The sequence below is a fragment of the Mercurialis annua genome, linkage group LG3, assembly GCF_937616625.2.
Source record: "Mercurialis annua linkage group LG3, ddMerAnnu1.2, whole genome shotgun sequence".
In the NCBI taxonomy this organism is placed as follows: domain Eukaryota; kingdom Viridiplantae; phylum Streptophyta; class Magnoliopsida; order Malpighiales; family Euphorbiaceae; genus Mercurialis; species Mercurialis annua.
In genome coordinates, this window is record NC_065572.1 from 59,291,069 (window position 1) to 59,318,372 (window position 27,304).

Here is a 27,304-nt window from a genome sequence, read left to right on the forward strand (position 1 = left end):
AAGTTAAAACTTGAAAGATTGAATAATCTTCGATTATATGATAATTTAGGACAGTTATTTTAGCTCAAAGTTTTGATGAACAATAATCGCATCCATTCTTATTGATTCTATTTAGATAACGAAGCCGGCAAAAAATGAATAATATGGTTATTAAATTTTATTATTATTTGTTTTAATTCTACAAGTGCGATCCTATTTTTTTTTTTAACAAGTATGTAAATAGTTTCTCCAAATATTTACAAGTATTGATTCATTGCTCACAATAGACTATAGAGTCGACAGTTTTGAAAAAGTAAAGTTGAGGACTAAAAACAAGATATTAATATTTACAAGAACTGAAATTGGATATTAACCATCTAAGGAGTAGGACATTGAAATTAAGGCGGGAGACAGAAAGCTTTTTAAAGCAGGCGGCAAATAATCCCCAAACACCACTTCACACGGCGACTTCAATCTTCGTCCTCGTTTTTACTCCGTCTCCGCCGTCTCCGACCGTTAGAAACAAACAAAAAATGGTATTCCTACACAATCAACTCCCGTCCCGTAAACGACCGCCTTCTTCGTCGTCGTTTTTATCCCCTCTCCGCCCGTCCAAAATCCCCCAATCCACCACCGCTATCGACAACACCAAAACACCATCATCTCCATCACGCGCACAAAACGACGCCGTCGAAGCAATTGATAAAACCGTCTCTATTCTAGCAGAAGCAGGCTGTACTCTACTAAACCCCTCGGGTCCACCCTGCCTTCCTTCCGATCATGTCAAACTCCGCTCCCATCTCCACCGTCTATTTTCCATTTCCGATAATGCCCCTGCTCTCCGCTCTGCTTTCCTCGCCGGTTTCACTTCCTACATCAACAGCTCTCCCGATAATCTTCAAAGGTCAGTTTCGTAAATACAATTTTTGTTTTCAGTTTTAGAAATTAATCCTCAGTTGATTTAGTTTTGTTTTTTTGGCTGTGAATTTTAGGGTTTTGGTTTCTTCAAATAAATACGGCAGAAATGAAAGCTTAATGCGACAGCTATTACTGGTGCCATCAATTCAATTGGACCTTCAACTTTTACTTCTGGAGAAACTCCCTGAACACTTCAATTTTGATTCTGAATGTTCTCTTGAGAACGACGTGGCGCGTCTCATTGTTACTCAGTTTCGTTGGCTTGATTTTATTGTTCATTCGAATGCTTTTAACGATAAATTGATGCAAGTTCTTTCGATTTGCCCTCCACATTTGAAAAAAGAGATCATCGGATCGTTACCGGAGATCATTGGTGATAGTAGCAGCAAAACTGTTGTTGATTCACTTGGACAATTGCTCCAGGATGATTCTTCCATTATCGTTTCGGTTCTAGACTGTTTTTCAAATCTCAATTTGGATGATGTGTTGCAAGAACAGGTTTCTAAGCTACTATATTGTTTTATGCTTTGTTTCATTTTTACATATGGAAATTAGTGCAAGTGATGACTGATGAGCTGATACGTATGTTGAGTGTTTGTTTTTGAACTACTGTAGGTTGTCACTATAGCGATATCCTACATTCGAACAATTGACGGGGAATACATGCCTCACTTGCTTAGATTTTTACTACTTTCAGCGACACCTCAAAATGTTCGAAGAATTATATCACAGATTCGTCACCAGTTAAAGTTTATAGGATTGTCGTCGAATTCTCATGCTACCCAGAATCAAAAACTTAAAGGAAAATCACTCGTGGAAAATACTGACGCGTATGTTCTTGATGCTTTGAGAACTAGTCTATTGTTTAAGAATGTAAGCGTCTTGTATTAACTGATGTTATTAGTTTAGAAGTGTTTGCTCTATCACTTTGTTTCACACATGTATACATTGTTTTTGTTATTGTTAGATGCTACGTCAAGAGATCTTGAAAGAATTGATTAGCCTTGAGAAACCTCAAGATCATAAGATAATAGATTTGTGGCTCCTTGTGCTGATATATATGAATGGAGATTCCATGCAAAAGAGCATCGAGAAGATTTTTAAGAAGAAGGTTGTTGATGATTGTATTACAAAAGTTATGATTGACCGGTGCATTTATGGGAACAAGGATTTAGTACAGGTATATATGCCAAAATCATGTGGAATAATGATGCCATTTTCTGACGAATTTCAAATCATAATTGAGCTACTTCACGGATTCCTTGTAACTGTTTTCTTATTGTTTTGCCTCCCTCTTTGGTCAGGATTATTTTCCATTGTTTCTTTCTCTATCCGAGTATTTACTGGCCTGTAGAGAACACAAGGCTAGGGAGTTTGGTATTCACATTTTTACATGTTTGTTCAAAGAGTTTGACAGTACTTACTATAGACACGAAGTAAGCATCATAGAGAAATATCTCCTATTTTTTTTTATTTATCTCACACACATTTGTGCAGTTCCATTATAGTACTTTTGTTTTCAGGTTCTTGGTGCACTTGTAACTCATGTTGGATCTGGTGTTAGCTTTGAAGTGAATTCTGCTTTGGAAGCCTTGTCTTTACTGGTCGCTAAACATGACCAAGAATTAATTCCTTACTCTACTCATATAAATGGTAGCTTAACTGTTTCATGTTTAGCATGGATATTAGTTTTTACAAGCCGTGGTCATTTGCCAATGTTTTCTCTTTGCTATTTTTGTTGTAGGTATACTGGATTACTTGGAGGGATTTAGCATTGAAAACATACATAAGGTGGCTACACTTTCGAAGATGACCATTATTCTTGGCACTTTATGTTAAGAGTTTGTAGTTTGTATTGAATAGCATTTTGCAGGTTTATGAAGTTTTCAGCCAACTGGCAATGATAGCTCGATCTAGCAAAGAATGTTTTGGATCTTCCTTTGTAAATGAACTGTTGATTATAGTGAAGAAACAGGTATTCTGGATAACATTTAAACATTGCTCCCCCCCTCTTTGCTCTACCATTCCTTCATTTATGGTGAATTAGTTTTCGTGACAGGTCAACCATCCAGATATGAAGTACAAAAAGATGGGTCTAATTGGAACACTAAAAATAGTCTCTTGTCTTCAGGTGAGTCAAGTCAGCCAAACTGTTGTGATAATGATCTTATTTATTTGTTTGTGATACTTATCCATGATTTATACTTGTCTGGTCAATTGATTAATTGAATCTTTGAGAAAGTTAAAACAAAATGAAACTGTTTATTTTTAAGCCAAACAAGAGAAATTAGAGCTATAAAAAGCTGAATGACTACTTTTATATTTGTATTGAAACATGTGGATAAGTAAGGGAAATTGTAGGCATTGCCATCGTAAGTGTCGTATCAGCTGGTGATAATATTCTTAATGTTTATGATCTTGATGAAGCAAACTTTTTGAAAATGAATGTATTTTCTGAACTGTATTTTTTTACTTAAATTTTTGGCTGTGAATTTTTGATATTTTAATGCTTTTCCAACTTTTTACTTGTCATGCAATATACAACCTTACATTTTGGTAGGCCAATTTACCAATCTTGAATGTCATTTGAACAGAAAACCAGCTGTGAGGAGGCTTTGGAACTCTTAAGAACATCTCTGGAGTCTTGCAAACATTTGCATTTACCGTTGGCACTTTTTTATGATGAATTGACAGAAATGCTGCAACATAAACAACTTGAGCCCGCAATTATGGAATGGTCAGTAAGAACAATGGCTTTACTTTTGGTGGCTGAGCTTTTCAGCCATGCAAGAACTCATATATCTCGACTTGTTTGTATGCATTAGGATTGCCAGACATGCTGGAGAATTTGAATCCTTATATTTATCTGATCTTGATAGTGGTCAACTATGTGGTGCAGATTTACATGGAGGATTAGAAGGTGAGATGTTTGACACAGTATCTGCCTTATGTATTCTTTCCTTAAGTTTGAAAAATCAAATTTGGTGTAGATAATAGTTTATAACTTTTTCCTTTTAGGGGAATTATGGATGAACCTAGATGGCAGCATATCTCCCATATGTTTGAGTATCCTTCCATTGGCTTCCTCTTTCTTGCAGTAATGTTTGCCTATTCTCTCCCTTATCAGTCTTGAGTCATTTTGCAGAACTGATTGGCTGAAAGCTGAAATTTGTTATGTGCAGGTCTATGTCTACTTTACAGATTCTCCCTGCTCACTTTCTTTTACTTTCATCTGTAAGTGCTGATCTCTAAGGCATGGAGACGATATAAATAAAAATGCAAGTTTGACCTGTAACTTCTTGCATGTTAATTTTTCAGGTGGAGAGGTTGTCAAACGAAGGTTCTCTTGGTGGAATTGATGCATTACTAGGCTGTCCTTTACACCTTCCCTCTTTTAAGGCAAGACCAAGAAAAATCGTTTATATTTTTTTCTGTCATTGTTAAATAATGCATTACTGAATTTAATTTCCATCAGAATTATCTTGAACATCTGGTTTTCTTGCTAAATCTTTACCAAAGCATTTTAAGCTGCTGCTCAGTTGGAATAGTTAGGATACTTGGTCTTTATGAATATTGATTTTTTCTAAAAGAAAGGAATTGTTTTGAACACTTCAACCAAGAGCATGCTGTTTTGCAAGCTGGTAATGACTTCATTTATCACATCATGGTTGATTGTTTTGATAAGTATCGGAGTAAGCATTTTGTCATTAATTATGTTTATATATATATATATATATTATATATATATATATATATATATATATATATATATATATATATAAATAATTGTATAAACAACTCTTTGCATGGGGCAATAGAAACAGGTGCTACATTGCTCATTAATTGAGGTACATCTAATATGATCTAGATTCTGAGAGTAAAATAACTAAAAGATCATGACCTTTTATATGAGCAATTGATACTTAACTTGGAATTGTTTATGACACTTTATTTGGTGAAGACTTGAAGTCTTGAACAAATATGTGTTTAGCTGGGTTGTTCCTAGGAATTTATTGCTCAAAAGTGGTGCTAACTAGAAAGTTTTGGAAATGGCTTAATGTGAAGGAGTCAGTTTCCCTTTATTGATAAGCAAGAATTTAAAATAATCAGTTACTAGAAATTTGCTGAACTCATACATTTGCCCTGTAAAAGTATATTTCTGTCATTCATAAAAAAAGAAGTATATTTCTCTCATGTAAATGAAAGAGCAATTTTGGGAAGAAATAGTAATTCCAAAATTTCCGATATGTGGAATGATCTAATTACTCAAGTTTCTTTTTATGTGCACAAAGAAATTTTGATCTTGTATCACAAAATAAATGTCTTTAGATTTTTAAAAATGTTTAATTACTTATCAGCAGGATTTAAAGTTTTATATTTGACAAATATGTGAATTTGTGAGGTGACATACATGGATGAACATAGCACATCCATTACCTTTCAAAATAAGATCTTGAATATTCTCCGGAGAATTAATTTATGGAAACTGGAATAATTCCCATTCATATTTGGAATTTAATAATCCTTCGTTGGGGGAAAGAGAGGCAAAAGTGTACACAAAAAGAAACAAATATTTTGTATTTAGAAAAGTAATTTTATTTACAAACAACAGAAAATTATAAACATGTTTCTCAGTCGAACGTGGTTTTGTTTCCTTCTCTGATAAATTGTCAATGCTGCCTTAAAATTTTCTACTTGATATATTCTCATTCCAAAGTACACCTTGGATAAAATGAAAACAACTCTTTGTTAGTAAACTTTGAATGTTTATTATGTCCAGAAGCACCTTTTAAACTTTGTACTGAAACAGCTGCCATTTTGAAGAGTAATTTAAGTTGACTTTGTATTATCATTTTTTAACATCTGGCAGCTGATCATTATTTGAGAAAGATACGAAGCACTAATGGTGGTTTGACAATGCTTTAATGCCAAAAATCCAATTTTAAACATACACAGACTGTCTTAACCTCAGTTACGTATTTGTGTTTTCACTTGGCTCTATACTATTAGCTTGTCTATCAGCATTGCTTGTCCTAACCAGGTTATTGATACTTTTACGTTTTGCTATGCTAGTATCTATCTGAATCAGGACGAAAGACACTGACAACAAAGCAGAAAGAGATTGTGTGCCTCTCTCTTTATTATGCAACTAATTGGATCAGAGAATTGGTATGTTTTTTTTGGCATCATTACTTTTGTGGTTGTGCTGGGTTTTCATTATAAATTATTTTGTACATGTATTTAGTGTTTTTAATTCCGTATGCAGCTTAATGCTTTTTGTACACAAGTTGCACAAGGAATTGAATGCATAAGCCAAGCTACAAAGGAGGACATAATAGCCAAATTAATGAAGCGTATGAGGAACCTAATGTAAATTATATCTCTTTTAGCTCCGTGACAATTGGTGCATTGATTCTTTACATAACTTATTTTCATGTATTGGAAGATTTGACATAACTTAGGGTGATGGGCATACAAAAATTATTGATAATGGGCAACTTCTTACTCCTCTTGTCAAAACCTCTGGTTCAGGTTTTAAAACTAAGTGCATTAAAACTATGAAGAAAGGGTCAACGCGGCCCTCAAACTTATGTCTCGGGGTCAAGTAAGTACATTTAACTTTTTTGGATCAATTAGGTCCTCAAACTTGTGTTTTCTGGTCAAGTAAGTCAATTTTCATTTTATCAGTCAACTAGATTCCAAACTTGCATCTCAGGGGTCAAATAAGTCACGCATTTGAAGGAGTTACTTGACCTAAATTAAGAGAGTTTGAAGGCCTAATTGACTCAAAAGAGTTGAGTTTATTTGATCTCGAGACACAAGTTTGACGGCCGCGTTGACCTTTGTTCTTAAAACGTTTGAATGTAACAGTTGCAACTTGCAATTAGATTTATATTAAGCATTGTTGAAAGTTGTATCTGCAATCGTATTTGGTTTTGATGCATTTCCAATAGCTTTGCTAGTGTTATTTATCTTTGCCCATTGGAAAATAAACATTTTATGGATTTTTCATAGTTAAGAAGTACTGAAGAAACTATCTTATCCAATCTTTTCTCTCTATACATTATTCTTTGTTGTATGTTAAAATTCTGCTTAGTTTTTCTGAAAGAAAGTTCAAAACGCTGCACTGATAACTTTTATCTTTTTTGAATTTCAGTTTCTTGCATATTTTCATTCATTAGTCTTTCTCAAGCAGTCTTCGATGGGTTGATTGATTTACCAAACTACAGGCCTTGCCTTCATACCATTTTGAGCTTTGGTAGCTCTGCAGCGATACTTTTATGAGGAAAACTTATGCCAAATCTTTGAACTAAATCCATAGATCATTTTTTTGAGTCTTTTAAATGACTAGTAGTTTCTTTTTATTAGGGTTGATGGTCAAAAATCTAAACTCTTGGTGAAATTTTCCGTCTGCACCCTTTGAACTGTGTATATAAAAAATCTTATAGGTTATGGCAATTTGTTACAGCAAAATTTGAATGGACATGTGCCAGAACAATCAAATCAATAATATGTCATAATTTGATTTATCAAATCTTCATGCTTGCGTTTTTATATGATGTTATTGTCCAAGGTAGTTAAAATCGCTAGGTGGTACTAACGCGATACATCTCTTGACTGCCTTAGGCACTGAGGGAGGGGAATCATAATGCTGTTAGACTTTAACTGCACTCTGCCTTCACCTTAAAAAGATGCTTAGGCACCAATTACCCTAAAAAATTATTAATTGATATTTTCAAAACTACTTAAAATTAATTCAAATATTTCACTGTTTTTACCCTCACATTTTCTCCCTCTCCTTACATGTGCCATTGTATTTCTTTTTATTAGGTTATATGTTTATCAATATGTCAGGTTAGCAATTGGAGAGTTTGGCATTCAAACATCTAAAGTCAGTCATTACATTATTGTTGTTGATTTTGTTAGCAGTAGATTCTCATTCATCCTTTCAACATGTCATTACTCTTCTAAGTAGCTGAATGAGAAAAAAGAAAGAACCAAGTAGCTGAGTTCTATTTGAATCATTTGGGATTTGGACCTTTTGGAATTGAGTTCTCAGATTCGGCTTTCAGCATCTTATTCTATTGTGACCTTTTTGATACTTACATTGCTTTTATGCAGTGCATGAGCAGAACATGAACAGTTTCTGTTAATTAGCAACAAGGTTTTTGTGATATACTATTTTTTTGTCTTATTCAAAGTATGTCACTCCAATCTTCATTCAATTCATCATTTATATCGCCATTGAGAGGTTATCGTCATAGTCCATCTCCACACACTTGCTTTGTAACTTTTGGATTATTAATGTTAGTGGAATAACAGTAATACTCACTTATCTATAACTGCGAATTTCTCAAGATACTGATTGAAAGCATTTCTATCTGCAGATTTCTGGAAAGTTCATTGAATAATTTCATTCAATTCTATCCTATGTGTCTACCAGAGCTCTGCCTTCATGTGCAGCGTTCTGGAACGTTATCCTTAGATCATGCTAACAGTCCGGTTCATGTTGAAAACAAGAATGAGCAAAGGAAAGTAAATGATAACACATCTCAGGACAATAAATTTAGGAAGATCTTAAAGTCATCAAGTTCAGATATGAATGGAAATCTCCACCAACCAACACTATTTGATGTGTTGAGGAGGGGGGGAGCTAAAACCAGTCAACAGGCCTTACATGAGGATTCTTCTGATAAATCGTTGAAACCAACCATTTCATCAGAAGAAAGTTCCTTTGATTCTGCTGCACCACTAGTTCTTGAAGTCCCGGCAGCTACCAAGGCTCTTGATGGACAGAGATTCAAATTCAGGCCTCTCCTGATTCAATGCTTCTCCCTTTTGGAATTTTCTAAGGTTAGTCTCAGCATCTTAATATCTGCAGCTTGTGATCTTTTTTCCTTTTTAGTTTTTGCATGGTGCTATTATTGCGTTTTCTGTTTCATCTGGAAACTTAACTGAAGGAGTTCTTCAAGTGATCTTACTATTTCTTTTCCTACAATATTGCCTCCTGCTACAAAAGCAATGGATATCCATTTTTTTTATTTTTAATTCAATAGCTTTTAGTATTCAGACTTCTCTCGTCTCACCCAAGTCAATCAGAAAGTGCATAATTTTCTGGGATAATAACTAAAAACTCTTTAGGTAAGGTCTAATAAACTTAGCCCCCCTCACATTTTAGAAATATAATTTTCAGTTTTCCCTTTAATGTTTGGTTATATTCATTAACACCCCCCTTTGTCAGCTAACTGTGTTAGTTTTCTTAGTCAAAAGATCAAATTGTTAAAAGTTAGATTTCATTTTTTAATCCATGAACTAATTTTTCTTCCACAAAAATACAAAAAGTTATCCAAATCAAATCAATTTCTAAAAATAGTTTATAATTATTTTATTTTAATTCAAAAAAACATATTGATGGACTAGAATGTCCAAATTATTACTTAAGGATATATTTGACTAATTGGTCAAAGCTATGGATATAGAATATCATTTTGCCTTTAAAAAATATTGATGCATGTTTTATTTATGACTTTTATTAGCTTTATTACATGATTTTTTTTTTCTTTCAGCGCCTTTTGGAGAACCCCTTTTGCGCCTCATAGAGCCTTTCGATAGGGATCCTTGAGATGGGTCATTATTGATATAAGCATTCTACTTTATGTTTTATTAACATATAATAAACTAATTACGGAATAATAGAACTACCATTCTTCTTGCTGTAGTGAATAATCCAAAGAGTTCTTTGTTGAAAAAGTTGCATTTAAATCTCTGACCCGATTGCCTAAACATCGGCAAATCTGTTGTTATCTATAATTTATGTAGTTCTTATAAACATAAGAATGATGCAGCTGTGCCTTTTCAATTGCAGAAAAGAGACTCCTGTTGCTCAGATCCTGCAGCTGAGGTATCAAGCTTTTTGTGTAACATTTTCAATCTAAATTTAGTCAAAAATATAAATATTACCGTTAAATCATGGTTTTTGCGTTGTTTCTGCTGTAGTTATCCCTTTATCTGTACCTTTTGCGCGACCTGCACAATAAGCTGGATTACTTTACTCTTGGAAGAAAAATTATGTCCAAATGCATGGGACCTACTTTTGGCTTCAGCGGAATGCCACTAGAAAAATTCTTGAGCAAAGTTACACCACTTCTCCCACATCTCAGGAGGCATTTCGAATGTGCAGTTTCTTTTCTTAAAGAAGGTAAAAATCATGACATCAAATTTTGGTTGGAACCTTAGTTTTTTTTTGCTGACATGTGAATCCCATGACATGCTACCTTTTGACATTTTGATGAAAGATCATGACATCACATCTTGATTGTGATGTTAGTCATTTTGCTGATAAGGAGGATCTTGTATCATCAGATGCTATTTTATTAGCTGGTCACATAGACGTCACTTGTTTCCTTATGCTGTGTCCTAGTCCAATTTGTCAAATGACATTTTGATGAAAGTAGGGTTATCCTGCAGCATGGAAGATGTCATAAGATGTAAAGAATGCGTTGTTCATTGAAATATGAAGTGCTAGGGCTTCTGACTTCTAAATCAAAGTTTGCTTGTGCAATAATTTGAGATTTTTTATTTTCATCACATTTCTTTGTGATTCTTTAGTTATGGGCAATGGTATCCGGCATCCGGTATGAGCATGAGCATTGATATTTGTTATTTCATCAAAAAGGACTATTGTTTTGGTTGATGCTTTTTGCCCTCTCTACATGCTCTATTTACAAAATCTGATTGCACATGCATGCACACAGGCACAATTGACAAGCACAAATATCAATTGGGGAAAAGTAAACACCTTAAGTTTGACCATTATCTTTGAACAAATGCATTACAGATGGTATAGAAACTTGTGAAGAACATTGGAATGTGCATTCTGCATCTGCTGGCAATCCAGATACTGCGAACATTTTGTTTTCAAAATCTTCAGTTTCCATCTCAGTATCTAAAGAGGTACTTTGTTGTTTCAGAAAGGTAAACAATTCTTTTTAATTCTTTACATCCATATTGGGTACCAATACACTTGGTTATTATGTTTATGAAATCATTAAGATTTTTGCTGATTACAGATGCTAAACCTTCCTGAAAGTCAAATGGAAAAGAAAGTTTTGACAGATCTACTTGAAGCGTTTCAACCCTGCAAAATACCTGAAACTGTACTTTCTTCCATTCAACCTAGCTCTTTACCTGGGACACTCGAATATTTATATCTGGGCGCTTCATCATTTTTTGAAGATGTATTGAACACAGGTCTGCTGTCTTGCCTTGTTTATGAAGGTGTTTTATTTTATGGTTTTATTATATTTTCTTTTTATTTTACCTAATTGCAATTGCATTGGCTCCATGCAGCATTGTCATTCTCCTTTACATTAGCTTCAGAATGTATTCTTACTCTAGAATCAATTGTTATCTCGGTTCACAATTTCCTTGATAAGATGGAGGGGACTGGTAAAAGCACAAGCTCAATATCCATTCAGAAAATACTTCCAACTTTGCATAGAAGACTTGGGACTTCTGCCCATAAGCTTTTAAGTCATAACTGGGATGATGAAAATCTTGAGAATGGTTGGAAAAGCAAAGTGCGGTCATTTCTATAGTTCCCTCTAGCTCTATTCCCTTAGTTTGTCATCTAATGACTTAAACAGCATACTAAAGGATGTTAAATTCTTTTGGTGCTCAGGGAGAAATTATGCAAAAAATGCTGCGTATTTACTTGGAGAATAATGACTCTCAATCAGATTTGTTGGATGAGCTGGCTGGCTCCGTTTTAACTCAGGCGAGCTGAACTTTCCATTTTTAGCCTTTGCCGACTCTGTTAGCATCTCATTCATTGGCCATGAAAGTGTATCCTAATGTTTCTGCTTGATAATAAATTGATATTGAAGTGAGTTTGAGACTAATGTTTCTTAGAGAAACCCGTTTTTTCCATAATTAGAAGAAATATTGTTTTTCTTGAACCATAGATACACTATCATTTGGACCCAGGCAAAGTGATTTTATTGCCTTATGAGCGAAATATTAAATGATGTTTCCTTTCTTTGATAGGCCTCTTCATCTAGAACTGTAACAGAGGAAGATTATCATGGTTTTGGGACTCTCTGCAATGAAACATTTGTTGTGTGGTATCGGGTTCTGGTACGGTTGCAGTTAGTCTTACACCTGGTTATTCATTTTGTTGCCTATACTTTTGGTGCTGCCAACGTTTCAATTTCTGAATTCACTTGAGGTGGTTTCTTATGTGCAGCATGAAGTGAATCTTGCCACTCTTAACAATAGGGTGAGTTGGACATAAAAGATGTTGCTGTCTGATATTGATATTCATGAGATCAAAATTTTATTTCCTTATTCCTGTCCTATAATTAGGTCAAGGATGCCATCATCAATAAACCTAGAGCTGACATTCAGTTTGAAATTGTTGAAAAGCATTTAATCGAAATACGAAGAACGGTGAATGTGGTGGTATCATTAATTAATATGTGCAGGACTAATAACAAGGTAACCAAATAGACTTTCGGAGATATCATTTTTGATTTTGAGTCATTTCTTCAATTTTATTTTCTCTGGTTCAAAGTTTGGAATTTACTCAATTATGAAATTGTTGAACTGTGAAATTAATGGCAGGTAACTGTACATGCCATGGCTGTCAAATATGGTGGGAAGTTTGTTGATTCATTCCTCAAAGGTATTATCGTGGCTTTTCGATGTGAAGTTGGATATTTAGATGCAGTTATCTGGGATACTGAAATGTTAAAATATTGTACAGTGTTTGACTTCTTGCAGAGCCACTTTCAAACTCACAATGAGCTCGTAATCGAATTGGTAGGATCACATGCAGTGTGGTAGTATCCTTGAGCGAGCATCCCTGACTTGTAACTCAGCAGTTATTTTATTTTCTTTCTCATTGTAAATCAGGTGAAGGAGCTTCAAAAGGCTACAAGGACAATGCAAACCTTATGCTCTGAAGCCAAGGTCAATCTCATTGTAAATTTTGTACTTCCAGAATTTTATCTTTCAATTTAATTAATCTTCTCTCTGCCAGGTGTCGAAACAAATTACTATAACCAGCAAAATTCCTTCGACAAAGCGAGCTGTGGAACGCTTTTTGTTTCATGTAAAGGCTCTTCTTCATACAGCACCAAATGCGCCTACTTTCTGGATGGGTATGGAAATTTTCAGCACAATTATTGTTTATTTAATTCTCATAAAGTCATTGGTTATGGCACACAATCGTCATTAGTACTACTACCGGCAATCATAATCTTTCACTTGTCTTCTGGTACTAGATTTATTCGGAATTCGTGATTAGGTGCTTAAAAATGGATGAGAATTGTTAAATTTATGAAAACTGTTAGCAGACTGGAAATGGCTCATTCTGTTAGAGAAAACTTGCATGTGTGTTTGATGGTAATTGCTGTCTTTCCAGGAAATTTAAAGCACAAAGATTTAACGGGTCAGGTGATAGGCTCCCAAGTGTATGTTGATGATGATCAAAGTGATGAAAGTTTAGCAGATAATGATCAACCTAGTAGTATTCCGAACGTCCTTTGATCTCCTAAGCATATTGTATGCTCAGCTTCAGTGTTTTATTTCGATTCTGTATATAGTTTCTTGGCATACCTTGAATACATATTTTCTCATTCTTTTACTGCTTATAGGCACAAATTATGTAGTCATGAAGGTAGAAGTCATTTTTACTTTGTATCCAGTACCAGACGTTGATAATTCATAGGTCAGTATTTGTTTTTTGATAATTGGGGAGGGTGGAACGCTTGTGGGAGGAATTGAATTCACGACTAGCAGTTTGCTGTCTAGCGTTTATACCATTTGAGCTATAGCTCTTAACTATTTCTATTTTACTCTAATGTCAACTTAGACATTTCACGAACGTATTAATTCATCCACTCTAGTCTTTGGTAATAATAGTCGTTACATAAGAGTTGATCAATACCCCAATCCTGGATTCGGTTTGCCCGAACTAAATAAATAAATACAAGACCTCCTCATCAGGATGTTTTGACATTAGAGTTTTGGCTGTTGATAATTCATTAGTCAGTATTTCTCTTTTTGCATGAAATTTGAAATGGAGCTCGAAAATTTGAAACAGCCGAAATATGACGCTCTCATGCTAAACCCTCACCCCCAACTGACTGTAAGATCTGTAACAAAAGACAATTTTTTTTTCTTAGGGTTAATTGTAAATTAATATACAAACTTCACCTTAATTTATAATTATGATACAAACTTTAAAATTTAATGTTTACTACTCTAATTTTCATTTTTTGACAAACTGGTACACCGACCAATCATATAACAACACGTGGTTGCATATTACATTTTCCAGTTAGACCATAGCTTATGTCTACAATTTAGCGGTTCAACTGGTTATACCATAATACAAGTCTATAATTTATTTTAGGCTTAATATTTAACCACTAAATTTTACCGCTTTATTCTCTGCGATTCCTAAATTAATTTTTGTGTTCCATTAAACCTCTTAACTATTTTTTTTGTTCTATTTAACCCCTCAAACTATACTATTTATTCTATTTAACCCCTTAACTAAATGTTTTTCCCAGTGAACATCTAAACTACTTTTTTTACCCATTTAACCTCACACAATGTATTAATTTTATAAAAGATATAAATATATTTTTTACATTTAAAATAAAGAGCGATGTATTTTTATTATTTGAAAATCCATTTTAAAGATTAATTGCTTTTAAAAATCATGGATTTTAGCGTGTTTTACAATTTAAATACAAATTTGAAAGATTCATAATTGATTTGAAAAGTTTAACATTACAAAAAAAAATAGAAGTTGGTATCTTAAAATTTCTAAAATTATAAATTCGAGTTAAATTTACGAAACACAATAAAATCTATAATTTTTTAAACAATTAAACATTCATTTAAGATTATCAAAGTATAATAAATTGATGTATTTTATAAATATCGTTAACAAAAAGAGACAAACTCTTTTTATCATTGTTGAAATGTTAAAAATATATACATGTTTAAGAAGTAATATAATAAAATTACTGATCAAATTTAAATAATTTTTATTTATTTCTACCACTTTCTTTTTAATTTTTACTGTCGTCAACAATTTACGAAAATATAATTAAAATTTTAAATAAATATTTTTTTTTAAAATTATATGTCATCGTATATAAATTAATTTATATGCTTTTAAGTATTCATGCTAGATATAATATGGCTAAAAATTAAATAATTATATTTTTGAGGAGGTTAAATGGATTGGGTTTAGGGTTTAGGGTAAAAATATAAATGTAAAATAGGTAAAAATAATACTTAAGGGGTTAAATAGAACAAATAGAAGTTTGAGTGGTTAAATAGAACGAAAAAATAGTTAAGAGGTACAAAAGAACACAAAATTAATTTAGAGATCGCAAGAAATAAAGTGGTAAAATTTAAAGGTTAATATATTAAACTAAAAAGGAGTATAATTTATTCAATTTGTTGAACCAGTGGTTGATACAGGAGCTGGTTTGACCATCCGTTCAGTTTTTAAACATTTATTAAAAGATACTCGTATATATGTATCTATCGATAACAAATATAAAAATGTATTCGCGGGGGGAACTCTTCCATTCACGGACAAAAATACCCTCTACATATTTTATCGAAGCAATTTAGTAACTGTCGTTTTATTTTTGTAAGACGGTCTGCGAATGAAGATGCGCATTTGTTAGCGCAAGCCTCTCGTTCTATGTCAGGTCAGCAGGAATGGTTTCATAATTTTCCTGCATTTCTTACGCTAGTAATTGCTTCCGTTATGGCTTAATAAAGAGGCTCTTTTATTCTCAAAAAAAAAATTGTGACATATAAGAATATATGTGCTTAACAAATAGAAAGATGACATTCCTAATCCGTAAAGCAAACATATTAAAAACAATTATCGCAATAGCAACTATTATGTATTAAATTCCTAATCCTAAAAGAAATTGTGCAACAATTATCATTATGTGTTAAATTTCTAATCCTAAAAGGAATTGCACAGATATATCACTATATATAAAAGAATATGACGAATTTTGTTAACATTAAATAATCATGTTATAATATTTATGGTAAAACTTTGATATTTTTTATATTTATTAGTTATTTACTATGAAAAATAATATAAATTTGCTTCAATCATATTATCATTTTTTAATAACAACAATATTAAAAATTAAATTATTGCTTAATTCTAACTTTTTAACATTTTCAATAAGAGAAATTAAAATTTTATAAAATAATTAAACAAAAACAAATAAAAAAACACAAGTTTAATATAATTTAAATAATAATATATTATTAAAACATATACAGCTATAATTTTAAAAAACGGATCATATAGATATCGTTAACGTGCGTAGCACATGGCCAAAAAAACTACACCCTCCGTTCTTTTTTAGTTGTCCATTTAACAAATTTTATTTGTCTACAAATAGTTGTTCATTTAGAAATCCCATGTGATATTAGCTACTTATCTTCCAAATTTATCTATCTCTAATAAATGATTTTATATTTTAATTTAAAAGGCATTTATTAACTAATAGGACTATATTTTTCTTTATAAATTAAGACAAAAGAAGCACTATTTTGATATGTGTAATATTGGTTAAATGGACAACTAGAAAAGAACGGAGGGAGTAGTATATATAGAAAGCAAATCATTTGTTTTTCTTGGTAAAAGATACGTTTACGAATATAAAAATGCAGATTCAATGCATATTAATGAACAAAAGTGCAAGAAATTTAATGATCAATGCTGTCCATTTCTACAAATAATGATCCATGCTGCCCGCAATAAGTATTGCTGAAAGTTGAGCTTTTCGACATGAGCAAATTATTATGAGATCTCTCACATTTAATATAATTCACGCTTTATTTTCTTTTATTTTAAAATTAAATTATATGATCCTTTATTTTTATTTTCGTTAACAGTTTAATCTCTTCGTTTATTTTTAATATTAGTCAACGAAGTTAAAACATTTAGGGGTAAATTAATTTTTAAATCTGAGGGACGAAATCGTTAATAAAAACAAAAGTGGGGGATGAAATCATTGAAAAAAAAAATGGGGGACCATATAATTTCGTTGACTTCGTTGCGTAATATCCAAAATGGACGGAATGACTAAATCATTGACAAAAACAAAAGCGAGAGGCTATATAGTTCGATTTTCAAATAAAAGAGACTAAAATGTGAATTATATCAAATGTGAGAGGTGTTATAGTTATTCGCTCTTTTTTTACGAGGAAATATGAAATTTTTCTATTCTTGACTTTTTTTTAAATGAAAAAATAAAATACTCTTTTCAGTCCATAATATTTATCGCATTTGATAATTTTTTTGTCCATTATATTTGCCACTTTAAAATATTAAAAAAATATTAATTGCTATTTTTTTATATTTGTTTATTAATTTATTGAAAAAATAAAATTAAAAAATAAAAATAGTAGTGATAAATATAAATAAATTTTAATATAAAATTAATTTAGTAAAAATATTTACATATTAAAATATATTAACTATTTTTTTAATTTTTATTTTAAAACCAAACGCTACAAATATTATGGACAGGAAGGGAAATAACAATTTCCAAGGGAATACGTCAGTTTTTGTAGCGACTAGTCTGTGTATGGAGTCTTGAGTGTAAAAGGCTGACCTCAAGAAAAATAGTAAAACCTTCCTAATTTATCGCAATCAAATAAATACACAAAACACAGTCAAAACTCTTAAATTGCCAAGTCTCTGCCTTTCCCTCTGTTTTTCTCTCCCCTTTTCCAAGAAATATTGTGGAAGAGCACGCAGAGAGCTCGGCGGCGGAGAATCAACAAACCGCCGCAACATTTATTAAATTTCAATGGCAGATAAAACCATGCAAGAGAATTTGTTAGTTAAAGATCATAATATATATGATCATAAACGAGACGAGGAAGAAGAAGATTGCGATTCAAGAAAGGGTCTGACATGGCCTGTTTTTACTCAAGAAGTGAAGAAACTTGGCTACGTAGCCGCTCCTATGGTGGCCGTCGTTCTTTCTCAGTATCTTCTCCAAGTTATTTCGATGATGATGGTGGGTCACCTCGGTGAACTCGCTCTTTCTAGCACCGCCATCGCCACCTCTCTCTCCGGTGTCACTGGTTTTAGTCTTCTTGTAAGTTCTTTTTTTTGAATTATTTTCCTGTTGAAGGTGGCATTAATTCTTGCTTGCATATGGACACGTGTCTGTTTCTTTACTGTTTCGATTGAAAATGATGGGGATTTGAAATGAAATAGTAGCAAGCTAGGTTGGAATGTTCAATCTGACATGATAAAATTTCTTAAATGTTCAACAAAAGTTGGTTGTGATTCATTTCTTTCAAGTTATAAATGCTTGGTTGTGATATTTCATCATGTTATTATGGGCATTGGTATGTTGGAAAAGTTGATGGGACTAATTAATGGCTTCAAAATAGCCAACAAGAAGTTCTGCAAGTTAGTTTCATAATTATGAGTAGGACCAACATCATTTTCTTTTCATGATAATTGAAAACTATATTGCCCCCCAAAACTATTGAATTATATGTTTCGGCGTTTTAGTTCGGTTTCTGGAAATACTTATAATTAAACTACAAAACTTGTAACTTATTTTTGTAAAAAGTGTATAATTTATACTTTTTCGGTTGGAGCGTTTCCCATATTTTTTCGTTTCCGTGAAAAATGAAATGGAAGTCAATGAAGTTGGAAGTAAAATAGGGGATTGCCCTGATAGGAAGCATATGTTGCATACATGATTTGAGAATCCACCCCTGAAGTCATTATTGTACTGATCAAAGTCCGAACGGGCTTTTGATGTTTAGAAATGATTTTATGAACTGAAGTTTTAAAGGTTATGGAATGGATTTGATGTTAATAATCTGAAGTTTTTATAATTAATCTTGTATGTAACAGAATGTAGTGATTTGTATGTGTCACACAGTTAGGGATGGCCAGTGCACTGGAAACTCTATGCGGACAAGCGTATGGAGCTAAGCAATATCACAAACTCGGAATTCAAACGCAAACTGCGATCTTCTGTTTAATTTTAGTTTGTATTCCTCTTTCCATAATATGGACATTCATGGGAAAGATTCTTGTTTTCATTGGCCAAGACCCTGTAATTTCACATGAAGCTGGTCAATACATGATATGGCTTATTCCTGGACTCTTTGCCTATGCGGCTCTTCAACCGCTTGTTCGGTACTTTCAGATGCAGAGTCTGATCAGTCCTATGTTGCTGAGTTCTTGTGCAACTCTTTGTTTCCACATACCTCTCTGTTGGGTTTTAGTGTACAAGTCGGGACTGCAAAACGTTGGAGCAGCATTAGCACTGTCTATTTCAAGTTGGTTGAATGTGATTATCCTTGGACTATACATGGCACACTCTGCTGCCTGTGCTAAAACTCGAGCACCGATCTCTATGGAGTTGTTCCATGGGATCGGAGAATTCTTCCGATATGCTGTCCCTTCTGCATTAATGATCTGGTATGTTCATCTATTTGTTCAGAAACCTTTTCTCCGTGTAAGATGTATTTACTACTTTAGCAGTTATTTATATTTGATGCATAATTTGTCTTGCAGTCTTGAATGGTGGTCATATGAGCTGCTTGTTTTGCTCTCAGGAATCTTACCAAATCCCCAGCTTGAAACTTCTGTTCTATCTGTCTGGTATGTTTTACTTAACTGTTTTAGATATAACCTGAAACTAATTTTTCAACTCATGATTTCCTTGCAAAACAATTGAAATTGTGCATCCTTTGAAAGATTATCTTTTTTATGCAGTCTCCAAACTATTTCTACACTCTATTCAATTCCATATGCATTTGGTGCTGCAGTAAGGTATAGCTCCCTAAATCCTTAAACTATGTTGCATGAAAACGGAAACTCTGATACGAAAAAATGTTGAACCGAAAAAACAGAAAAATGATACTATTTAAAAGAATTGATGATAATAATAAAGTTTCATATTTTCAGAAGCCTTTCCGGAAAGGGAAATGAAACGGAAAAATGTAGGACTCGACAAGTTTTTCGTGCAACATAGTCCTTAAATAAACATGAAAATGGACTCCTTTGCATCTCAGTATGTCTAGCATAGCTAAGCATTTTTCTGTTTGATAATTCTTGTTCTACAGCACTAGAGTTTCAAATGAATTAGGAGCAGGACACCCACAAGCTGCACGTATTGCTGTTTATGCTGTCATGTTTCTTACAATTATGGAGACAACTGTAGTAAGCAGTACACTCTTTGCCAGCCGCCGCGTCTTTGGTTACCTTTTCAGCAACGAAAAGGAAGTAGTGGATTATGTGACAGTGATGGCTCCTCTGGTGTGCTTATCAGTGATAATGGACAGCTTACAGGGAGTGCTTTCAGGTCAATTTAACTCCTTTTCTATGTCGCTAAGTACTTTTGGATAAGGGATGTATGCTGAACTAGTATTGCTTCAATATTTCAGGTGTGGCAAGGGGGTGCGGATGGCAGCATATAGGCGCTTATGTTAACCTCGGAGCCTTCTACCTTTGTGGGATTCCAATCGCTGCCATTTTGGGTTTCTGGGTAAAGCTAAGAGGCACGGGCCTTTGGATTGGAATACAAGTTGGAGCGGTTACACAAATTGTTCTACTCAGTGTCGTTACAAGTTGTGTAAATTGGGAGAAACAGGTACGCTTCGTGTTAAACATTTGCTCATCCTGATATGTCGGTCATACAATTCAATTATCATCGAAATGCGCATTCATAATCTTATTGGGTTTGAAGCGGGAACTTGCGTAATTCCCTGTGCTGCAACTTTGATAGAATGTGTGTAGTTTCTGATCAATAAATGCTCCTTATTGCAGGCAAGTAAGGCAAAGGAACGGGTATTTGAAGGAAAAAGATCTTCTGTTGCCAATATAGTAACGTGAATTGCAAGATATGATTCGGGATCGGCTTCTATAAGTTGCTCTTTTACTTCATCAAAATTTGGTCAGTGAATCAATTTTCAAGTCAGAGTAGTTGCAAGACAGAACTGTGGCTTATAGATTCATAAGCCGAGCATCTATTCTCTCTTTTTTGCTGTGACAGCAGGAAAATATTTATTTAGGGGCCTGAATAGAATTATCCAATAGTGAGAGAAGGTTAAAACTATATTCATGGTAGTATAATTACCCAATTTTGCCTATAGTAAGCATGTATCAGACTCTGACTTTTGGACTATAGTATAGAAAATACAATTTTTTTTTACAATTTTCGTCACTTTTCATTAACAAATTTAATTGTATGAATTTTAATATTAATGTCATCAAAGTTTACTAACTTTACATGTTTTTTTAATTTAATCACGTTTTTTAAAACTTCTTCTAAAAATACACAAACTTTCATTTTTTCCAAATTCATACACGGTGCTGACGTGTCACTTATTCATTGGTTAAAAATGACTTACACCTCAGCAAATTAATTTATCCCTAAATTTTTTGACTCAGTTAACTAATACTAAAAATAGACGGATGCAAATAAAAATAAAAGATCATATCATTTGTTTTTCAAATAAAAAGAATTAAAATGTGAATTATAACATATATGGGGGATTTAGAATAATTTACTCATATAATATAATTATAAAACTTTTTCTATTTATTATTAAAGGAAAAAAAGTCGTCTATACTTATAACTTATAAAGTTTGATTTCAGAATCAAATAACCAAACATCCCAAAAGATTTAAGTGTAATGCCTTTGATGTTTTAAAAATGAACAACCACATCCCCAATTTTAACGCGTAAATGAGACGTTCGGATAGTGATTGTTTATTTTTTCAGAAGCTAGAAGTATATTTAGATTTTTTCAGACGTTAAGGTCTTACTTAATTCTGAAATCAAATCTTTGGAGCATATATAATCCTTTTTATTATTAAATTATGAGTAGGTTTTAGGCTTAATTTCTTAAAAAACCCTCATCTTGCACTTTTTTTTCGTTTATACCCTGACCTTGTAAAAACACCATTTGTACCCAATTTTGGGTTTTTATGTTTCATCCCTACCCAAAAGCATTAAATTGTACTCTTTTCATTTAGAAAAGAGTTAAAACATACTTTTTTTCTATTTTTAAAAATACAAATAAATCCTTAAACTTAAAAAATGATCAAATATATTCAAATAATTAATTAATTTTTTAATTATATAAAATAATAAAAAAATTAAAAAAATTATTATTATTTTTAATTTTTTTGTTAGAAATATTTTTTAAAAAATTAAAAAAAATTAAAAAAATAAACAAAAAATTCGGAATTATTTTTTTAAAAAAATATTATTATTTTTAATTTTTTGAAGAAGATGTTATTTTTGTACTATTAATAACTTTAATATCTAATTAGTATATAAGTTAAAAATGAAGGATTGTTTTAAACTCCTTTTCAAATGAAAAGAGTACAATTTAATGCTTTTGGGTAGAGATGAAACATAAAAACTTAAAATTGGGTACAAATGATGTTTTTACAAGGTCAGAGTATAAACAAAAAAAAAATACAAGGTGGGTTTTTTTTAAGGAATTAAGCCTAGGTTTTATATATATATATATATATATATATATATATATATATATATATATCAATCTCAAAAGCTACTAACTTCCCAGGTAAATATGTTATTTTTTCTCTTATTTACTATAAAGTTTGTTCTTTAGTTGTTGGTGTTTTCTATTGTTCAAATGTTTGCGTTGCATGATATTTATTTAATTTTTTATTCTAATTAATATTTTAAATAAAATTATGAATAGATAGATTTTATTTTTTATTTTTTTAATTAGGTGGTATTTTATTTATAGAATAATTTATATTTTTAATTATTTAAATTACTCTCTTTCCTAATACTATATCCTAATTGATGTTGTATTATTAGATTCGGTAAACTATACTTATTTACATAAACAATGAAATAATGTCTTGCTTATATATTGTTACATTAAAACATATAATTAAATGATATAAAATTACCAAATTAAGTAGCATCATAATCTATAAACAATTATATTTTCTTAGGCTTAAAACGTATAATTGATTATCATTCTTCCCTTTTTATATAATCTTTAATTATAATTTGAAAAATTAGTTCCAATTGAGAGCCTCATTTGGAAACAATTTAATATTTTATATAGTTTTAATTACAATTTAAGGATATATTGACTTCTCAATAGCCAAACTACATAAATACAATTGCAAAATTTATTAAATTTCTAACCTTATTTGTAATTTGAAGCTATTGAAATGCTTTTTCTCTCAAAAAAGAAATGCTTTTTGTTGCGTTACCCCATTGCTAATGATTTACTAATATTCAACTTTATAACCCAATTATCAAAATTTAATGCCCTCTTAATTAATTTGCGAATTTGATTTTTTTTTATTTTTTAAATGTTTGAAAGAATTCTTTTTAATTGGTTTGGTATTTTTAAACATGTTTTTTGGTTTTATAATCTAAAATGGTAATATTTTTTTCTTCTAAATTTTTGTATCATTTAATTTAATTTGGTATGATAGGATTGGCCAAATTTGATGTATTAATGTATTTATTATTCTAATTTAATAAAATTATTAATATTGTACTATTTGATTTTGCTAACATATTGTCACGACCCAAAATTGAGGGCCGCGACCGGCGCTAGGGAATGGGAGTGGTAGCTCCGAAACCCGTAGCAAGCCTAAAATTTCACTATAAATTTTTCGCGAAACATTCTCAAAACGTTTTTATAAAACTTCTTTAAACGATACAAAACGATCTTTAGAAATCAGGGTCTTACAAAGCGATATCTCATATCAAGCAATGCCCTGTTTCTCACATATATATATATATATATATATATATATATATATATATATATATATATATATATATATATATATATATATATATATAAACGGTTTAAAAGCGCAGTTTAAAACCTTTATACATGTCAGAGTATAAACAACATATATAAAACCGTTTGACAAAACATAATTACACTCTAGGACTCGACTACTGCAGCACTACTGATTTATTCCTTCTTTCTGTATTCGCGGACTTCTGGAACAAGGATAGAAGTCCGTTACATCTGATACTATACACCTGAAACATAACACTATTGGGGGGTCAGACAACGCTGAGTGAGTTCGCATTTACTTAAGATATTATAAATATAAATTGCATAAACATATATTAAAACAAACAACAATATTTGATCCGATGAAACCCTAATCTTAAATTAATACTATTTCCTATTCGTATCCTACTCATATTGTATCCATATATCAAATCATTTTAATCCAAGTGGTACGGTCCCGAGATAGTTCAACCGAGTTACTCGTTACCACGTGACATAGTCCCGAGATAGTTCAACCGAGTTACATCATGTCACTGCTTAATCCCAAGGTGTGAGTCCCGAGATAGTTCAACCGAGTTACTCACTAGATACGGGTCCCGAGATAGTTCAACCGAGTTACTCACGTATCTAACAAAAATTATAATCCTTCTTTCCGATACCAAAACATAATTAGCGTATATTGAGCTCATATCAGCCAGATCACTTTTCATTACATATAGCATCAACCACCAGACTTAATACTAATAAGGGAGAAGCAAAAGATATACAGGAGCTGTTCAGGATTGTTGTTGAAGTTCTTCCAACCTACTTTTTGAAAAAATAATCTTTACCTTCTTTTCTCAAATATCAATTTTCAAAACTCAAGAAACTTGACGGTTTTTTATAATTTTTTGAAAAAGTGCTTTCAACTATAATCTCAAATATGACTTCTGCTAGAGAGAAGTAAGAACCTTCCATATGTTAAAAGACCACCAACTCCAGTGATCCGAATATTCTTGATGCATAAAACTGAGAGACTTATTCAACATTTTAGACGCGGAACCAAAATATTGATGGTTGCTTACAATGTATGTGGGCTTCCTATGAGGATTGCGTTTGCAAGAAGATGAAAGTAACAGCGATCAGAGGTACGTTTAGAAAGGGATCGAGAGGGTTAGGAGTTAGGACAAATTCATCACAAACAAACAATTCTACACAAGTACATGTAATAAAGCTCAAGCATTTTGGTCTTTGAAGTTTTGGGGGAGTATAGGCCCGAGTTGAGCTTATGCAAAATGTAGTGGAAAGTGAATTAACAGCTCTAATGTAGACATGTAGCCATTAGCCAACCAACTAGGATAAAGGGAAATGTTCCAGATAGCTACGGGAGCTGAAGGTTAGATTAGTGGAGCGGAGTAGCAAACGAGAGCAAAAAAAGAATTTTACACATTTAAAAGGGCTACAACTAACACTAGCATTAAGGAACCAGTTAATTGCTATTCAATTTAAGGGAAAGGTAGCCGGATTAGACCAATTTATTGAATATTTGCAGGTATAAAGTGCGAGAAATTGTGAATAAAGTGTGGAGCTATGCATACATGGTTTTCTCAAAGAAAACTATTACACAAGACATGAATTATTGATAGGATATATCATTTTATTATGAAACAAGGAAACAAGGAATTAAAGTTAAAGTAACCAGCTAGGGCTTCCATGTATAAAAATACACCACAATAGCATTGAATTGAATTAGTTAAACTCACGTCAAGATAAGCAGCATCCAAATAGGAAACGTTGATCTCAACAGAAACTCCGGTGAAAGGAGCTCCGACTGTGAATATGACAGCTGAACCCACCAAGTCCACCAGCGTAGCTGTAGCTCCGCCGTGCAAGAAATTCCCAGAGTTCTACCATAGCAATGAATTAAAAATCAATAATTAGTAAATTGAATTATAATTAAAAGAGAGAGAGGGAAAGAGAGTACCAGAAGACGAGGAGGGACTTTCATGGAGCAAAGAAGACGGCCGCGTTCAACGAGGTCAACGTGAATGCCTTGCATTATAAAGCGTTCGAAGAACCTGAGAGGCATTCCTTCAATGGCGGATTTGTTCTTGTTCTTGTTCTGATCATCATAATCTCCTTTCTCCAGGTATCTCTTCACTTTCTCTAACTCCATTTCTCTTATTTTCTTTCTTTCCTTTGCAATCCAAACGCCTCTTTCATTTCCTAGTCCAAAAAACTCTTTTAATTAAATTATTTATTCATTATTCAGTAAAATAGCTTTTTTTTAGAATACAATGGAATTGTTTTTTTTTTTTAAATTAAATTCATCAGTAATAATATAAAATATTTATTTGACAGTAACAATTTGATCTAATAATTTAAAAATATCTGAATTTTTGAATTTTATTATTTATAAACCAATAAACCAATTTCTCAAAAATGTCAATATTTTAAACAAGTATGCATTAAATATTTATTAATTTAATAAAATAGTCCTGTTTTTATCTGATATATATACACATTATTTAATTTGAATTATATATGGTCTGACGCACTTTTTTCTAACTGTATGTAGTAGTAAGACCATTTCTAAGTCAAAACAATCTTTGTTCAAGTGTTTAATTATAGGCTTGATTACTTAAAAAAACCCTCACCTTTAATTTTGTTTTCTTTTATACCCTGATCAAATTATGTTTCACCTCTACCCCAAATTTCAAAAAAAAAATGATTTATTAAAAACAACTAAATATAAGGGTTATTTTATATCTTTTCTATTTAAAAAAATACAAACCAATACTTCATCTTTGAAAACGTTCAAATAAGTCCTAAATTTAATTAATTTTTTTAATTTAAATAAAACCTTATAAATAAAATATTTTTTATTAATTACAATCTACAATTATACTCCAATTTTAAAAATCGCTAATATTATTATTTAAAAACAAATCGATTTTCAAAACCGACTCTAGGCAAGGAGGAGCAGCTGCTCCTCCCTCCATGGAGGAACCATGGTGCTCCTCCATGGAAAGGAGGAACACGCTGTTCCTCCTTTCTAAGGAGGAACCATGGTGCTCCTCCTTGGAAAGGAGGAACACATCTGTTCCTCCTTTCTAAGGAGGAACCATGGTGCTCCTCCTTGGAAAGGAGGAACACATCTGTTCCTCCTTTCCATGGAGGAACAACGTGTTCCTCCATAGAAGGAGGAAGGAAGGAGGACGACGGTTCCTCCTTCCACGGAAGGAGGACGGTGGAGGTGGAAGAAATATTTTTTTAAAAAAATAATTTAATTTTGTTTATAGAGTTTTTTTACGGTTTTTTCTAAAATTGGAGTACGGTTGTAAGTCGGGAATAATTAAATAATTATGATTAATTGATTTTATTAAAGAAGAGGGTGTTTTTGTATAATTAATAACATTGACGTGTAATTAGAATATATCCTAAAAATGAAGGATTATTTTAAATTTTTTTTCAAATAAAAAGAGGTAAATTTAATACCTCGAGGGTAGAGGTGAAACATAAAGATAAGGTCATGAGTATATGTGACAATTTTCGTAGGTCAGGGTATAAA

General features: G+C 32.1%; 3 protein-coding genes across 4 annotated transcripts; 2 read left to right on the plus strand and 1 right to left on the minus strand.

The window, feature by feature from the left end:
- The first annotated feature begins 390 nt into the window (after nucleotides 1-390).
- On the plus strand, nucleotides 391-13,787 carry LOC126674021 (uncharacterized). 2 transcript variants are annotated; one of them, XM_050368373.2, is made up of 31 exons: nucleotides 391-883; nucleotides 972-1,395; nucleotides 1,513-1,770; nucleotides 1,865-2,077; nucleotides 2,202-2,333; nucleotides 2,421-2,550; nucleotides 2,642-2,688; nucleotides 2,771-2,872; nucleotides 2,957-3,028; nucleotides 3,492-3,634; nucleotides 3,723-3,817; nucleotides 3,916-3,994; nucleotides 4,080-4,131; nucleotides 4,216-4,296; nucleotides 5,971-6,066; nucleotides 6,164-6,267; nucleotides 8,286-8,751; nucleotides 9,758-9,799; nucleotides 9,895-10,096; nucleotides 10,736-10,872; nucleotides 10,968-11,148; nucleotides 11,248-11,477; nucleotides 11,579-11,674; nucleotides 11,944-12,033; nucleotides 12,143-12,175; nucleotides 12,262-12,393; nucleotides 12,520-12,580; nucleotides 12,662-12,717; nucleotides 12,811-12,867; nucleotides 12,938-13,058; nucleotides 13,322-13,787. In XM_050368373.2, the coding sequence occupies exons 1-31, from the start codon at nucleotides 513-515 to the stop codon at nucleotides 13,444-13,446; spliced, it is 4,428 nt and encodes a 1,475-aa protein (XP_050224330.1). In that variant the 5' UTR covers nucleotides 391-512; the 3' UTR covers nucleotides 13,447-13,787. The 2 variants fall into 2 exon arrangements, with proteins under 2 accessions (XP_050224330.1, XP_050224331.1); XM_050368374.2 differs by having other exon boundaries at nucleotides 9,764-9,799.
- A 3,742-nt stretch (nucleotides 13,788-17,529) lies between these two features.
- LOC126673124 (protein DETOXIFICATION 12-like) lies at nucleotides 17,530-21,221 on the plus strand. Its single transcript, XM_050367112.2, has 7 exons — nucleotides 17,530-18,065; nucleotides 18,870-19,414; nucleotides 19,511-19,597; nucleotides 19,712-19,768; nucleotides 20,062-20,300; nucleotides 20,383-20,588; nucleotides 20,765-21,221. Exons 1-7 carry the CDS (start codon nucleotides 17,772-17,774, stop codon nucleotides 20,828-20,830), a joined length of 1,494 nt encoding a protein of 497 aa, XP_050223069.1. The 5' UTR covers nucleotides 17,530-17,771; the 3' UTR covers nucleotides 20,831-21,221.
- A 2,594-nt stretch (nucleotides 21,222-23,815) lies between these two features.
- LOC126673129 (uncharacterized) lies at nucleotides 23,816-25,970 on the minus strand. Its single transcript, XM_050367118.2, has 3 exons — nucleotides 25,718-25,970; nucleotides 25,497-25,640; nucleotides 23,816-24,012 (listed from the first exon to the last, which is right to left on the minus strand). Exons 1-3 carry the CDS (start codon nucleotides 25,907-25,909, stop codon nucleotides 23,992-23,994), a joined length of 357 nt encoding a protein of 118 aa, XP_050223075.1. The 5' UTR covers nucleotides 25,910-25,970; the 3' UTR covers nucleotides 23,816-23,991.
- Nucleotides 25,971-27,304: the final 1,334 nt, after the last annotated feature.